Here is a 13,278-nt window from a genome sequence, read left to right as displayed (position 1 = left end):
TTCTCCATATAGGAAATATTTATAAATATATAAATAAAAACAAATGCCACTTGGAATTTAAGATAAATGTGTCGCTCAAATATTTCTGTTCTAATTTTCTAATATTTTGATGTTTTGCTCTTTGTAGTCCGCCGTGATTTTAGTTGGCCAGGTGACCAATTATCGTGGGCGTGGCCAAGTTTCTAGTGGTCTCACAAAGTTTGTTTACAGACACCAGTCGTGGCTCTCAGTGTTCTGTGCTGTTATTTAGCTGTAATTTAACTCTGAATGTCTTGTAAGAGCCCAGTAAGCAGTGGAAGTGTTGGTAATGCTGCTAGACAATATTGACCTCCTGCGGTTTGGCAGATTCTATTATTTGGCACCTGTGACGTGAATTCTAACTTTATTAATAGGCTTCAACTCAAATAGATTTTTGTCTTCGCTGTTCTAGAATTTTATATTATGAATATAAATCAGCACAGTTTGCACTGGGTAGGTATTTGAGATGTAAGAATCCTTCCCCCTCATCCCCAGGTGAAGCCATGCTACCAAGAACAGGGCTTTCCCTGGGGAGGGAAAGTGTCAGGTCTAGGGCAGCCCCGTCCCTGCTCTGCTGCCTTCCCCCACAAGCGGCATCATCTTGGGGACCTGGTACAAGGCAGCAGTGGTGGTTGGGGTGTGAGGTGGGAACTGCACTCACCATGGCAGCAGGAGCTGAAGGAAGTGGAGCCACCCAGCTGGGTGATGGCAGCAGAGCAGACCAGGCTGCTCTGTGTATCGCTTTGTTTACTGCAGTTCCCTTACTGCACTGAGTGTAAGGCTGCCTGACTCCTGCTGCCACCCTGCACCAGGCCCTCTATGTAATCTCCAAGGCTGCCCTAGGTCCCATAGGCTACCATGAATATGAGGGACTGTCCCGTCAATAGGAGAGTTGGGGCAGCTGTTGTGGGGACAGCTCTGACCAAGAAACTCCTATTTCTGTTCTCAGCATGGTGAATGAACATAGGAACAGGCCTTATGGGCCTAATTAGTTGTCCATCTAGCTCTGTCACCTGTCTTTAACAATGATCTGTGTATTCCCTGTAAAACATCTGGAAATGAACAGGATAATTTCAAGCGGTCCAGCCACATCATCTGACAGTTAGTGGTATAGGGCCATCAGAACATGGGGTTGCATTCCTGATCATCATGGCCATGTCTACGCTAGCCCAAAACTTCGAAATGGCCAAAATGAAGTGCTGAAATACATATTCAGTGCCTCATTAGCGTGCCGGCAGCTGTGGCACTTTGAAATTTTTGTGGCTTGCCACTATGTGGCTTGTCCAGATAGGGCTCCTTTTCTAAAGGACCCCGGCAACTTTGAAATCCCCTTATTCCTAACAGCAGATAGGGGTTTTGAATATGTCGAGGTCCTTTTGAAAAGGTGCCCCATCTGGATGTGCCATGCGGCGGCGAGCCGTGGCAATTTCAAAGTGCCATGGCTGCCGGCATGCTAATGAGGCACTGAATATGTATTTCAGTGCTTCATTAGTAAACTTCAAAATGGCCATTTGCATGGCGATTTTGAAGTTTTGGACTAGTGCAGCTGTAGCTCTTGACTAATAGCCACTGAAGGCTTTATCTTTCATGAATTTATCAAATTCTGTTTTGAACCCAGTTATACTTTTGGCCTTCCCAACATCTCATGGCAACAGATTTCACAGGTTGACTCTGCATTGTATGAAGTACTACTTTTTGTTTGGTTTTTAAACCTGCCACCTTTTTCATTTCATTGGTTGATATCTAGTTCTTTTGTTGAAATAATGTGGGATAAATTTTCATATAATCTGAAGAAATATTTCTACCAAAGAGATCATTAAGAGAGTTCCCACCCTTTTCTGCTCACTGAGTAATTTGGGAAACTTTTTTTTTTAAATTTGCCCATTCCTGCAGTAACTATTTGAGAGAAACAATCTTAGAAGACAGTTCCTATTTAATTGTTTTACAGTAAGCGAAGTCCTGGAGCTTAAAATAGTGAAACAGAGTGTAGTCAATAATAGTACCTCTTCTACCTTCACTATCTCAGAGGTTAGACAAGCTAATAAAGTGGGAGAGCTCTGTTTTAAGGAGGTGGCCATTGTAATATTATTCCTGATGTTTTGAAATGTGAAGGGACTCAGTTAATTCAATTTAAATTTGTTTTGTCAAGTTAACTCACGTATTATATCTACCTCTTGGTTCCTTTATTATGTTTTTATTCTTTACCTTGTTTTACTTTGTCTCTCTCACTGTTGTGTACAGTCTTCACAAAGTAAATGGCAGAATGCACCAGTGTGGCCTGGGATGTCAGACATGCACTGCAGCACTTAAGTCCTTAACTTTTTGAAGCAGACAGCCAATGTCTTAGGCCGTTTCTACACAGGCCACTTCGTTTGGAAGTGGCATGCTAATACACGGAGCAAAAGATGCTAATGAGGTGTGGATGCAAATTCTCCGCTCCTCATTAGCATAACGTCACATGATTTGGAGTCCGGAAGACCATTCTTCCGGACTCCAAAATGCTGTATAGAAGTGCGGCCCCTTCTTCCCAAGAATTTTCAGGAAGAAGGGGCCTTTGGAAGGAGGACTTCCTTCCGGAAGCACCCCAACCCCCGGAGCCGCGCTTTTACACAGCGGTTTGAAGTCTGGAAGAACAGTCTTCTGGACTCCAAATCATGTGATGTTATGCTAATGAGGTGCAGGGAATTTGCATCCGCACCTCATTAGCATCTTTCACTCTGTGTATTAGCATGCTGCTTCCAAAGGAAGTGGCCTGTGTAGAAATGGCCTTAACGAATTGTTTCCTTTTAACTTAGGTTTTCAGTTTCTTTCCTTTTCCTCCCTCTACCAGTGTGGAGAGGGAAAGGTAGATGTCAGTTTTAATAGAGGAATTATTTTAGCAATTGTAAACAATCATTTGACATTCCTGTTTTTAACATATATTTTTTTTTTCTTGTCAAGGTGATCAGTGTGAACGAGCTCGACGTCTGCAGTCTAAAATGATGACAAATTTGGCTATGGCAAAGGATCGTTTGCAGCTTCTAGGTACCACATGCTATTCATAATTTGAAATATTGGTATACGTGGTGATGTATTAACTTAATATAGCTCATTGTTTCAGTTGAAGAGCAAAAATCATTGTAGACTTCTCCTTGTTTTGTTAATTGCTAGCTGTATAGCGTGGTGTTTCTCAGCCTTTTCAAGTGACTGTCTCTTTCCCGATGTTTCCATTACCCTGGCTCTGTACATGGATCTGGGAATGGAATGAGTAGGTCCTCTCCCCACTTGCTGTCTCCCTGTCTACTCCTGTTCCCTTTTGCTTTTTGGAGTGGTGGAGATCCTTGGCTCAAAACAGTGGCAACTCATCAATATTAAATACTTCTGTGAAGTGGCTCAGGAAAAACCCTATCAGGAGCCATCTCCTACAGTGATGAGCCTGGAGTCCTGAGTTCTCTCCCCAGTTCTGGGAGGGCAGTGGGGACTGGTGGTTAGAGCAGGAGACTGGGAGCTAGGACTCCTGGGTTCTCCCCCAGCTCTGGGAGAGCAGCAAAACAGCCCTGAGCAACAAAACTTTTATAGCCATCTTAGACGTAACAATAGACCTTTAAAAATCAGAATCTTGTTTCTTCTTTTATCTGCAAAATTATCAAGCATGTGTCTGTCCCAGTTATGGTAGTTTGCATATGTTAGCAAACTAAGTTGACTGTTGGCCATGTGTGCCCTTAAATATATTTCTGCAAATGGAGATGGTAAAAGATGGGGAAGGTTGCAAAAGTGAAGCACTCAAGTCAGGAAACGCTATTATGGGAGTACGTGAAATCTTAACTTTGCAATAATTCAAATAAAGATGCAATTTTTAATTGTGTTCTTTGCCTCATTCTGTCTGCAGACTGAATGGTCAATGTAGTAGTGGTAAATAACAAATGAGTGAGGTTTCCTGTAAATCCTTGTTTCATTCTAGTTGAAATAGTCTTTAAGTGATATCAGTGTAAATCCACTGATGCCATTGCTTTACTTGATAGGTTCTTATGCCGCCTCAATTATTGTTGTTGAGCATCTACTCCAGAATTATACCAGTGTAACTGAGGGCAAAATTTGGATGAGGGAGCTGTCTTTTGTTATGAAGATCAGAAATCATACCTCAAATATTTTAAATTATATTAGACATCTAATGCCACCCAATGATATTGCTTCAGATCGGTTATACTATTCATTACTCTTCATTACTTCTTTTAAATTTAAAATGTTACACCCTTGCTTTTGTCTTGATATTCATCTTGCATACTTATATGGAAGCATTATTGTGGAAATTTGTGATTATGTAATTCAAATGTGTACTGTAATGCAGATAAGACTGTATGCTCAGCTGTCTTGAGGGCTCCACTTTGTGGTCTTAGGCCCCCATTAATGCAACTAAACTAGTTCTGATGGAATCTTGCATCTATAAGGGGAACCCATTAAAATGAATGAAGCTCTATGCTTGGTTGTGGACCTGCCTGTAGAAATCCATTTGCAAGATCAGGGGCTAAAGGTTGTTTGTTTTTACATAATAGCCTTGTGGAATTTTCCAAGTTCTTAAAAATAGTTCCTTTATATTAATACCTACTTTTAAAATCTTTTATTTGATCCAGTGAGCGCTATTAAATGCTTTGCTCTTTGTGTGGGGGAGTCAGAGAGTGCTCCCATGCTGAAATTCAGTTCAGCTATGATAGAAGTGATGTTGGTAGTATAAAGTAAAGAATCAGATAATGACATTGATTACATCTGTTTCTTTTTTAAGAATATGTCCAGTGTTTTTCATTTGTGTCTATAGATACCGGTGGATCCCTATCCGCTGTCTTAAACAGCAATCCCATAGAAGCATTGGCTGTAATAGCTTTTTTCCCCACATACATGACCAGGAGGCTGAGACTGTTTATCCTAGATGTGCTAACTGTGGTGATGCTGTTGTTTAGAGATTAGATTACTTTCGCGGATGCTACTTAGAAATTGAAGCTAATGCACAATGTCTCTCTTTTAGCTGAGTTTATCACTGTAATAGCACTCCAGGATATCTTGTTTGGCTAGATGCCTAATTTACAGATTAATGTGTTTTGGGTTAGGGGATCTATGGCTGCAGATGACATGGGGTAAGGAGTTGAAGCGTTTTGTTTCTTGGATTGGCAGCCACGGACAATTATTAGGACTACTTCTCCTACTGAATGCTCTAACAATCTTCATAAATATGGTATCCCAAATAATAATCCTAATTCCATTGACAATAAGATGATTGTATTCTGTGTAAGTGGGGGCACAGGAGAGAGCTTCCTGTTTTGGGAGACTGTAGGTTTGGAACTGGGCAATGTCACAATGGGCATTGCTTGATGTCGCCAGTCTTGCAGGAATGATGATAGAGATGGATTGCTTTGACTGCAAGAACTGCCTCTGTATTCGGAGGTGGTGAATCAGATCTTCCTTTGGGAGGAAATGCTATAGGATCCTACTCATCTGACCTCTAACAAGATATTGGTGGTGTGTGGCATCAAGGCGACATTTGTAGCAACAAAGGCTGTTAATCTTCATGCAATATAGAAACACTGCATGTCTTCCCACCCATACCTCTGTTATCAGAAGCCCTTCAAGCACAAATATTCAGTGATTTAATAATTTCCTATTGAAAGAAACACGTTTCGTAGTTGGTACTTGCTTCTACTTTGCAGCTTTTGTATTTAAGCTTAATGTACTGTTCGTAGATAGGAAAAGAGCATCAAGAATTATGAAACTGAGGAAATTGAATGTCTGATGTATGTAAGGAGAACAAATTTACTGTCAGAGGAATCCGAGCTAAGTGCTGCCAAAATGAGAAGAAAATTAAATATTTACTGTGTCTGGCAGGCTGAGCAAAGAGTTTATTTATTGAACTTCATTGTATAATGAAAGCTAGTCTCAATGATAAAGTAGACTGCAGTTTTTGTTAAATTTAAAGAATCATACATCACTAGGGCAATAGAAGAATCTAATTCCGCTATCAAGTGTGTTATCTCATTTGTTTTGGAGTGAACACCTATGCTAGGAGATTAGGTCAAATGTAGGTGACTTAGGTTGAATTTCTAAGGAATCAGTCTGCACTTCAGGGTCCATTGTATCAATTCAGGGCTCCTGTGGTTGACTTTTGTACTCCTGCTTTTCTCAAGGAGTAATGCCAAATTTGAGCTTGCATGTTCAACCTTTTGGATAGTGCAGACAGAGAGTTGTGAGATTTGACATTCTTGGCCTCCTGGAGGTATCCCATAGTACCCTAATGTGACCGCTCTGCTGCAGTCAAGTGTGCAGAAAGCAGTGTAGGAAAATTTGAATTTTATTTCCTGTTTGGCCAGTGTGGTGAGCTGAGCAGGAGGCATACCTCAGCAGCACATCTGGCCAGGGATTCCCTGGGTCATAGATGAGCTCCAACATGGAGCATTCAGGAGATCCTGGACCTTACTTGTGTGTGGCAGAATGAATCTGTGCTGGGAATATTACAAAGCAACAAAAGAAATACAGACATATATGCCAAGATGCCACAAGGCATGGAGGGGAAAAAGGATGCAGCACTGCAGGGCATCCCCGGTGTATGACAATAAATGAGTTCAGTCAGGTGTACCATTGAAACAAAGGAACCAAACAATTTTTGCTGTTGCATTTCAAAGGGAGGGGGAGGAGGCAAGTGTACGATGGGATGAAGATGATGCACATCCACAACTACCCACAGCACATTTTTGTCCCAGCAGACACTGAGACAGAAACCCACAATGCAGCAGGAACTATGCAGGATAGGTGCCCACAGTGCATTGCTGACCAAGTCAAACCTGGCAGTGCTAAGGGGGGGACACTCTGTTGACTTTATGTGCCAGTGTGGACATGCACCCTCAGCTTTTAAAATTGAATGATCAAAAACTGACCTTAACCAATTTGACCTAATTTCATAGTGTAGCTATACCCTTAAATGAGAAGGAGAAATCACTTAGGAGAAGAGCTATTAATTGCTGATCGGGGAGGGAGGATGGGAGTTCTTTCTCTTACCTAGTGGAAACTACAGGGCTTTTAGGGGATTCCATGACTACACTGACTCTAAAGGAAAAGACTTGCAATGCAGTTCTTGCACTTTTATGTCATGTACATTATTAAGAAGCAGAGTATGCTTTACCTTCACCTTCTCCAGTTTTGTGAGTCTCTTCTGTTCAATTATCAGTTGCCAAATCTCTCTTGTTAATTCCAAATGAGAACACTTGGTCTCAAATTCTGCAAAGCACATTTTGATACTTAGGATCAGGACTTCTGTCCAGAAGCAAAATCTAGTCATCAGTCGGTATAGACCAAGACCAACTAATATTTTAGAGTAAACAGCATAAGCGTAGCACTTTAAAGACTAACAAAACGTTTATTTGGTGGTGACCTTTCGTGGGACAGACCCACTTCTTCAAAACATCAGGTTGCAGCACTCCTTTCAAAATCACTCTTCCCTTCCCATTTCAGGAAGAGCACCCTCTTTTGAAAGCCACTTTCTAAAGAAAACGTGTGCAGATGCTCCGCAGGCCCTTTGTTTCAAAAGAGCAGTCCTCATGGTGCCTGATTTGTTCAATCCGTGGCCCACTCTTTTGTAAGAGTGGGGGCTGTGTGGATTCTCTCTTGAAAGAAATCACTCTTTTGGGGGTGGGGCGCGTGCATGCATGCACGTGCACTTTTTAAAGAAGTTCTTTTGGAAGGGATCTTCTGAAAGGGCTTCTTTTTAAAGTTCTTTGTAGTGTAGATGTAGCCTGAGGCATCTTGCATGTATATATTGTGTACACATAAGAAATATGTATACATGCATATTTTAAACTAGAGGATCCCCCTGCTATTAATGTCTTTTAAAAATGACTGCTGCTCCTGGCCATACAAAGGGCAAAATTGTGTCCAAAGCGCTAATTGTGAATTCTGACGCAAGCCGTTTGCCCTGTTTAGACAGGTCTTAAGGCGAAATGTGGCAAGTGGTTCGTAAACAACTGGAAGGCGCTAGGAAGAGATGACTTTAGAAGTGGTAATAAGTCTGTGTTTATCAAGGTGCAGTGCATTAAAAATCAGCAGTCCCTTCTGGCACCATCCCTGACTTTTCTCAGTTTGTGCTGAGCATTATGTTAGAGGAGACTCTTTTTTTTTTTTTTTTTTTTTAAAGAGACACGAAGCATAGTGGCTTCTCAGATTTCTTTAGGGAAGGTGTTGCACTTGGGGTGAAATTTATGGGTTTTTTTTTTTTGTGTTTGGGGTTGTAGTAATTTAACCACCGTGTTAACTCAGCACAGAAGTATTTCTGGGAAAAGCTAATATGGCTGATTGAAGCTGGTAACTATCAGCAGCCTGTAAAAAGTAGATAAGTAGGAAGAGGCAAAATTATGAAGGGCCTTAGCAGCAAGGACCCAAAGTGTGTGTCTGTGGCAGTGGAGAAAAGGGGACCATGGCGTGACTTGAAAGGAAGGATTATCAGAAATGTGTATATGTAATTTTTAACTTGTGGGGTTGAGAGATGGCTCCTGTCCTTCATAATATATATTGACTTATTTGTTCACTGCTAATAGATTAGTTATGTTGTACCATGCATTTTTGTCTGTCTTTCTTCCTGTTGATCTTAAATTATTTTCATGAAACACATTCAGACATTAATGAAGTGATCTTTGTTTCTGACCAACTCAAAAGTTTATTTTACAGAACTTTTTAAAAAAATTACATGCAGCAAACTAAGACAGTGAGAACTCCACAAACTTCAATTCACATTTTGAAATCCTGAAGTTCTCTCATTTGAGTACTAGAAACTGTCAAATAAGTCTTGTTTATTACAGATGCATTAAATATAAAATGTAAACTAGCTTACTACATAGTTCATTGAGCCACATTGAATGTGGCAAAAGAGTACTTGTCCCGTGCAGACGGTCCACACAAACTCCAATAGGAAGACTTCTGGAATAGGATTGTCATACAAATCCCACTTTGTCAAATAAAGTCATGATTTAATCTTGAGCAATGCCTTTTGGGGGAGGAAAAAAAACTTCTAATGTTAGTGATATTTGGGTGGGGGGGAGGGGTATGGTTACATTTAACTGATACAAGGATTTAGTGCCAGTTTAAAATTGCTTTAATTTGTACTTCATCCATACCTTTTTATAGGTTCACAAAGTAGTTAGCATAAATAGAAGTATCCTTTTTATCTTTTACCTGTACATCAAATATACTCAAGCCAAAGTTGTCGTTTCTATGTGATCGGCATACGTAAATTTCAGTGGTTCATTTTTTTGTTTGTTTTTTGTTTATTTTGTCCTTTTTTCCCCCCTCTGTTGCATAGAGAAGCTGCAGACAGTTTTGCAAATTCCCAAGCCGCAAATGGAGGTCTATAATGACAGTACTAACCTGGCATGCCGCAATGGACATCTCCAGTCAGGTGGGTTTGGTTTCACCAGCACTGAATTTAATTGGGGGATGTCTTTCAGTTTCTGGTATATTAAAGGAAAATAAGAGTTTCCAGGCCCCACATTAATATGTTTCTATTTTAAGGGTTTTATATAAATACATTCATTCCATCCTCTTGAGGTTTTTTGTTAATGCTGTTTATTATATTGTAGTCCTCAGCTGTTTCTCAAAATAGCTCTCCTTCTTTATTGCACCCTTTCAGGGTTTTCAGTAAGTTAGGGTCCAAAAGCATTTACCTTTAATATGCTTTGATCTAGTTCCTTTTCAGAGAGGACTAGATTATAATGCATTAATTAACTCTTAGTTCATGTTGGGAGGATCCATCCAGACAGTCCAGAGCAGGCCAGTGCAGAGTAGAGTCACAACCCAGTTTGTGATGAACTAAAGTGTTTGTGTAAACAAACCCAGAAGACAGGATTCCAAAAACGCTTTTCTTGTGGCTAGGTATTAAAGGAGGCTAACAGGACTGTATGTTGATTTAAATGTCAGGTGTTGATTGCTAGCATTTCTTACAAGACGTAATTGGCTGTAGTCATGATCATCATAAGAGAGACTTTTAAAAGCCTTTATTTGGTATTATATTTATAATGTGACCAGTATGCTTGGAATTCACTTTAGGTTTCTTTAACTGTTAGCTAGTGCTTGTAATAGATGTTATGGTTATATTTTCTGCTTCTAATGTAAAGAAAATAAACAGCAACCCTTGCAATTTTTAACTATAGGTTTTCTTCTTTTCGCCCAGGTGAACATATCAAAAGTACTAAAGTGTATTTCCAGTTCCCTGGCTACACAACTGAAGCAGTCTCCTGAATTCCATAAACTGTTAAGAATTAAAAGGATTATTGAAGCCAACAATATGATGTAATCAGAACTATATGGCCAATTTACTAATTCACAAGCAGTATAGACTAATCCTATTAAGTAGCGTTAAACACCAATGGAATTAATGAAATTCAGCTACAGTGTGCAGAGCACAGCATTCTTACAATAGTGTGCGATCAGTGGTTTAAAGTAACTATCAACTTGAAATCTAGTCAATTGAGTTAAAAAAAACTTTCAGTAATTCACTTGTCTTTGAATGCCTAAACTGTTTTTCCAGTGATATGGCACTTTTCAATTAAAAAAACAAGCAAGCAAACAAAAAGCCCTCCCTGTTTGGTTGCAAGATGTGAAAACAACAAGGAAACTATTAATCTAATTATGCAGGCTCAGCTACATAAAATAATTAAAACAGATGTATTTGTCTTCTGGAATTTTTCACTTAGAGTAGTTTTTGGTGTTTGAAATAATAGGTTGTTTTTATTAGTTTGCCTTTTTATTTTCAGATGTCATTTAAGCAAAACTTTAAATCAAGCTTAAGAAATGATGGCATGAAATGGCCCATTTAAAATTTGGTTTTCTAAATCCAGATTGTTCCAGTTTGAATATGTACACTTTTTTTACCCAACTTCCAAAAAAAGAAGAAAAAAATTAGGCTGCTTTTTGTTTCATGTGCCCCTCTTCCATTTTTTTGCTTAGTCGTCTGTATTGGTTTGCTAACGTGGGTAGCCGGAAAAAAGAAGGCTTAACAGCTACGCAGTCTTCAGTGTTGGCAATAAACAATTCTAGCACTCACTTCTTTTCAGAAGTTCCCTACATAAGTGCAAATCCTCTCCTTTCCTCCAGGACAGGAGTCAAACAGGAGGGGTCTGCTTCTGCAATGGGGTCATGTTATTTTAAGAACAAGAATATTTTTCTGTGTTGTTGTAGGTACCATCATAAATAAAAAGCTATGGAAGACAACAAAAATGCACTGGCTTTTGAGACTGGGCTTAAAGCCTGTACAAAGAAAAATAAGTCCTGCAGTCTAAAACTCTCCATTTCTATTAAAATGCCTAAGCAGAATAAATATTTGTTCCGTTCTTTGACTTGCAGAAATTATCTAAGGTACTTACATAACCTCTATTGCACTAGCATTATAGCATCCCAACCATCACTATAACTGTCCTCTCAACATCCTGGTGAGAGAGGGAACTACTCTATCCCCATTTTACAAATGGGACCTGAGCCACAGAAAATACGACTTGCCTAAGATGGCATATAGAGATTGAAATTCTCTCATCTGGCAGTTTCCCTTGTTCAGCAGGACAGTAGATGTTGCAGGACCAGAGAGCTTCAGCTGTGCGGGGCACAGTGATGCCCTGCTGGTGCCGGGGAGCCCCCTGACAGGGAACCAGGTCAGGGTGCCCCACTACCGGGAGCCTGTCTGGGGTTGAGGAGCCCCCCATGGCTCTGTCAGGTGTTCTGCTGTGAGGAGGCAGAGGAGATTCCAGCTATGGCTCAGAGCCCCACCAGCAGCCCTGCAGTCTCGGGGACCCTTGTTGGAGCGATCCAGAGCAGGGAGCCTCACCAGCAGTCTCACAGACTCCAGCCAGGGGGAGCCCCACTGGCAGCCCCACAGCAGGGAGCCGGCTGTGGCAGATGAGGCAGGGTACAACCTGTAGTAAATCTGTGGTGGAACAGGGGCTTGAAACCAGGTCGCCCTAGTTCTGAATTAATCCCCCTCGCCATTGGATCATCCTTCCTCTCTTTCTATGTTGTGTATATTCATGGGCTATGCAGATAACTTTCATACTCTGAATTACAAGTTTTAAGTAAAATCAATGAATGTTTTTCTATCCACAGCTGTTGAAAATGAAGTGTGTTGCTACCAGTATAATTAGTATATTATGTCTTTGCTGGCTACTTAGACTGGAAGAAAAGTTCACTATCAAGGGAAAAGCTACACCCCCAATATATATTTGTACAGTTTCACTCCCCAGTTCTTCAGTCTTTTGTAAAGAAATTATTGTAGTAGGGAAAGTTAACAGAGTCACTCTCTTGTCTGGATTTCAGAACAATGTATGAGCAGTAGCAGAAGTAAATTAAATGGAATATCTCACCAGGATAAGAACATCTGAATTAACAGGCTAGAGTAGATGGGGTAAAATAATGGAGACATTTTTCTCTTCTTCCCCTTCTGCCTTCCGAACTGTTGACAGTAGCTAAGAGATTGTAGGATTGAACAATAATAAAGTTAATTCTCCCTCTCTACATCAAGAGGGGGATGTTCACATGTATAAGACTTCTACTACTCACAGGGTGATCTGTTTGCTGTTTTGGAAATTCTCCATTTCAGAATAAGACAGTGAGGTATCCAAACATGCTGCTTCTTCCCAGTATTTGGGCTTTTCATTAGGTGGTTGTGCCTTGGCCTTGCTGGAAGGGGATGCCACCCTTGGTTTTGTGTCTGTCTAGATATCTGGGAAATTTTTAAAGTTCTGTTTGTAAGGATAAGATGGTGCTTACAGTCTTCAGTTCTGCTTAGTCAGTTACTCATATTGCCCCATCTTTTTAACATAACAAGAACATAATTCATAAGTTCAGGGTTAAATAAAATGTGCCTTGGTTTTTATCTGGAACAGATTAAAGATTTTAGAACATCTGGCTTTTTTAAGTTTACAGTGGGACAAAGCCAAACACCTTCCAAGGGCAAGTCTTGTATCTGAATAGCTGTCTGCATTTCTCATGGCTGTTCGTTGGCAGGCTTGTTATTGAGGTCTTTTTTTCCCAAGTATTATTTTGATTTAGTTTTTAAATAGCAAAACCTCTTTCTGTCCCTCACCTGCCACACCAAAATACCCAAGTAACTTCAATGTATAATGCAAGGTCTTTCATTTTGAAAATTTGAGTCCCTTGGATATTTATAAAAGTCTCTATTGTTGTAACACATCTTGTCTCTTATTTGTGCAGCTAGTCATTTATAGATGCATCTGGAGCTCAGTGAGTAGTCTTGAGAGAACT

The 13,278-nt window shown here is 40.2% G+C and overlaps 1 protein-coding gene across 8 annotated transcripts in view; it reads left to right on the top strand.

The window, feature by feature from the left end:
- SPAST (spastin) overlaps positions 1-13,278 on the top strand; it is a 74,283-nt gene that overhangs the window by 5,671 nt on the left and 55,334 nt on the right. For 5 of the 8 annotated variants that reach the window (XM_074990027.1, XM_074990026.1, XM_074990030.1 and 2 more), the window contains 2 exons: positions 2,959-3,042; positions 9,332-9,427. In XM_074990027.1, the coding sequence (XP_074846128.1) occupies positions 2,959-3,042; positions 9,332-9,427 (180 nt within the window). The remainder of the gene's footprint in view (positions 1-2,958; positions 3,043-9,331; positions 9,428-13,278) is intronic. The other 3 variants (XM_074990029.1, XM_074990028.1, XM_074990031.1) reach the window with 1 other exon arrangement.

Source organism: Carettochelys insculpta, chromosome 3 (genome assembly GCF_033958435.1).
Source record: "Carettochelys insculpta isolate YL-2023 chromosome 3, ASM3395843v1, whole genome shotgun sequence".
Classification (NCBI taxonomy): domain Eukaryota; kingdom Metazoa; phylum Chordata; order Testudines; family Carettochelyidae; genus Carettochelys; species Carettochelys insculpta.
The sequence above is the reverse complement of the archived record's forward strand: the minus strand, read 5'-3'. Positions and strand labels throughout refer to the sequence as shown.